The 2100-nt window shown below is 44.6% G+C and overlaps 1 protein-coding gene across 1 annotated transcript; it reads right to left on the bottom strand.

Annotated features, from left to right (window-relative positions):
* Positions 1-641: 641 nt before the first annotated feature.
* Positions 642-1689, bottom strand: LOC147567816 (uncharacterized). The gene is made up of 2 exons (XM_086658564.1): positions 1172-1689; positions 642-1125 (listed from the first exon to the last, which is right to left on the bottom strand). Exons 1-2 carry the CDS (start codon positions 1687-1689, stop codon positions 642-644), a joined length of 1002 nt encoding a protein of 333 aa, XP_086514690.1.
* Positions 1690-2100: the final 411 nt, after the last annotated feature.

The raw sequence follows: 2100 nt of genomic DNA, 5'->3' as shown, positions 1-2100 counted from the left end.
TGTCCTGAATAGTACGGCCAGAAATAAAGGCTGATTGGTTCGGACTGATCATCGAATAAATAACTCCCTTCAGCCGTATAGTAAGAATCTTGGTAATGCATTTACAACACATTACAACAAGATATCGGTCTGAAATCTGACACTGAAGAAGCATTATCTATTTTAGGACTAAGAGTCACAAAAGTAGAGTTTACCTCTTTGAGAAGTTTTCCGAAGCTGAAGAACCTCTGAATAGCTTCCACAAAATCATCTCCCACGATGTCCCAACACGCCTTAACAAAATGGGAAGAGAACCCATCCAGCCTCGGCTATCGATCAGAACCAATAGTCTGTAAAGCAGCAAAAATCTCATCTCTAGTCACCCTCGTAATGAGAAGAGCTCCTTCGGCTTCCGTAAGCGGGCGTGAGAACTCCACATTAGGTATGGGATCTAATGCTTCATTATCCTCATCCTCCTGACCAAATAAGTCTCGATAGAAGTCCACACACATATTAGCTATCTCCGCTGGATCCTTGGCCACCGAACCATCCTCCCTGGTGAGTCTAGTAATGGCATTCCTAGACTTCCGCTCTCTGATAGAGTTGTGAAAGTAAGCTGTATTGCTGTCATCAAGAGTAAGCCATTCAACTTTAGCATGTTGTCAGGGCATTGTCGTTTCAGCTCGAACAACGTTACTATAGTTTTCGGTAGCTTCTCTCTCTTGCCTTCGTAGAACCGGGTTTGCTGGATCACCCTGCAATCGGACCTGCACTGAATGTAAAAAATTCTGGTTAATGGTTACCTGATTCGTCACCCCAGTGAACTGAACTTTCTTCCACTCATTCAACCGAGCTTTCAAAGCCTTGAGCTTTGTCACCATTCGAAACATCGGGTTGCCCCTTACTGACTCCTTCCATACATCAGCAACAAGAGCTCTAAACGTGGGAATCTCCGTCCAAGCATCAAAGAACTGAAACGGAGTTCGCCGGTGTATGTTAGGTGCAGCAAGCGGTATAATGATAGGTGAGTGATCTGAGTCCCCAGCCAGTAGAAAGTCTGCTTTAGCTAGAGGAAAACAAGTCAACCACCTACTATTAAGAAGAGCCCGATCAATCTTGGAACTGATGTTCGCAGCTCCCATCTGCCTGTTAGACCCAAGTATAGAAACAATCTGTATACGAACAGTTGAACAGTCCCAAATCGGCAACACAATCAAACATCTCATTGGAGCCTTGAGATGGTGAGGTATTACCACCTCTTTTCTCATTGCTCAACATCGTGGTGTTGAAGTCACCTAGCACCAGCCAAGGAGCCTCAGAACCCGTCATAAGAAACTCAAGGTCCCTCCAAAGCTCCCGGCGATGAACAGTACTATTACTTTCGTACACCACTGCCAAAAGAAAACCCGAGCCATCTGTAAACTGAACACCACCTGCAATAACTTGCCCTTTAACATGGGACACAGTAAAATTGACCCTAGTAGGGTCCCAACCAATCCAAATCCGTCCATTCGGAACAACCACATAATTATCAATGAAGGTCCAGCTAGAATTAAGACTACGCTGAATACGAGTCTTATTCCTTTCTTGGACATGAGTTTCTAAAAAGCCACTCAACCCAATACGGTTCAATCTCACAAAATCTCTAACACTCTTCATACAAAGAGCGTCATTAAGACCTCTCACGTTCCAACATGCAAGTTTAATCATTAAACAAAGGAGGGGACTGTTTCGACCTCCTCAGAGATCTCACGGTTTCCATCTACACACATAGTATTCAAAGAGGGGTTGTGATCTGTCATGGGCCCTTCATTAACATTTACACCTCTCCCCAGTGTCTCATCATCACATTCCAGGCCAGGAAGGTCAGAACCTAAACCATCGGGACTAGAGAGTGGTGAGAAAGAATTACCTGAAAGTGGTGTATTCTGACCGGTTCTGTCGTGGCCAGGAACACTCTTTTCTGCCATTTTTCGGCGCGACTGATCTGACTTGTCAAGTTGTCCAGTACCTACATTGAACCTATTAGATTTTGATAGAACCATAAACCACCCCTTTTCATGCTCTTGATCCCCCTCTCGGTTATGTTGAATTGAATCACTAACCATGGCAGGCCGCTTC

Source organism: Eschscholzia californica, unplaced genomic scaffold (genome assembly GCF_041429995.1).
Source record: "Eschscholzia californica isolate CP2 unplaced genomic scaffold, dmEscCali1.0.p SCAF_1, whole genome shotgun sequence".
NCBI lineage: Eukaryota > Viridiplantae > Streptophyta > Magnoliopsida > Ranunculales > Papaveraceae > Eschscholzia > Eschscholzia californica.
Note: the sequence above shows the minus strand (reverse complement) of the source record. Positions and strands in the feature narration are given on the sequence as shown.

Bases quoted from the DNA above. Each gene is read 5' to 3' on its own strand.
- LOC147567816 (XM_086658564.1), bottom strand. From the start codon at position 1,689: ATGATTAAACTTGCATGTTGGAACGTGAGAGGTCTTAATGACGCTCTT. The intron at 1,126-1,171 runs GTTCAACTGTTC...TGGGTCTAACAG, and splicing joins TGTGTTGCCGATTTGGGACT to GCAGATGGGAGCTGCGAACA.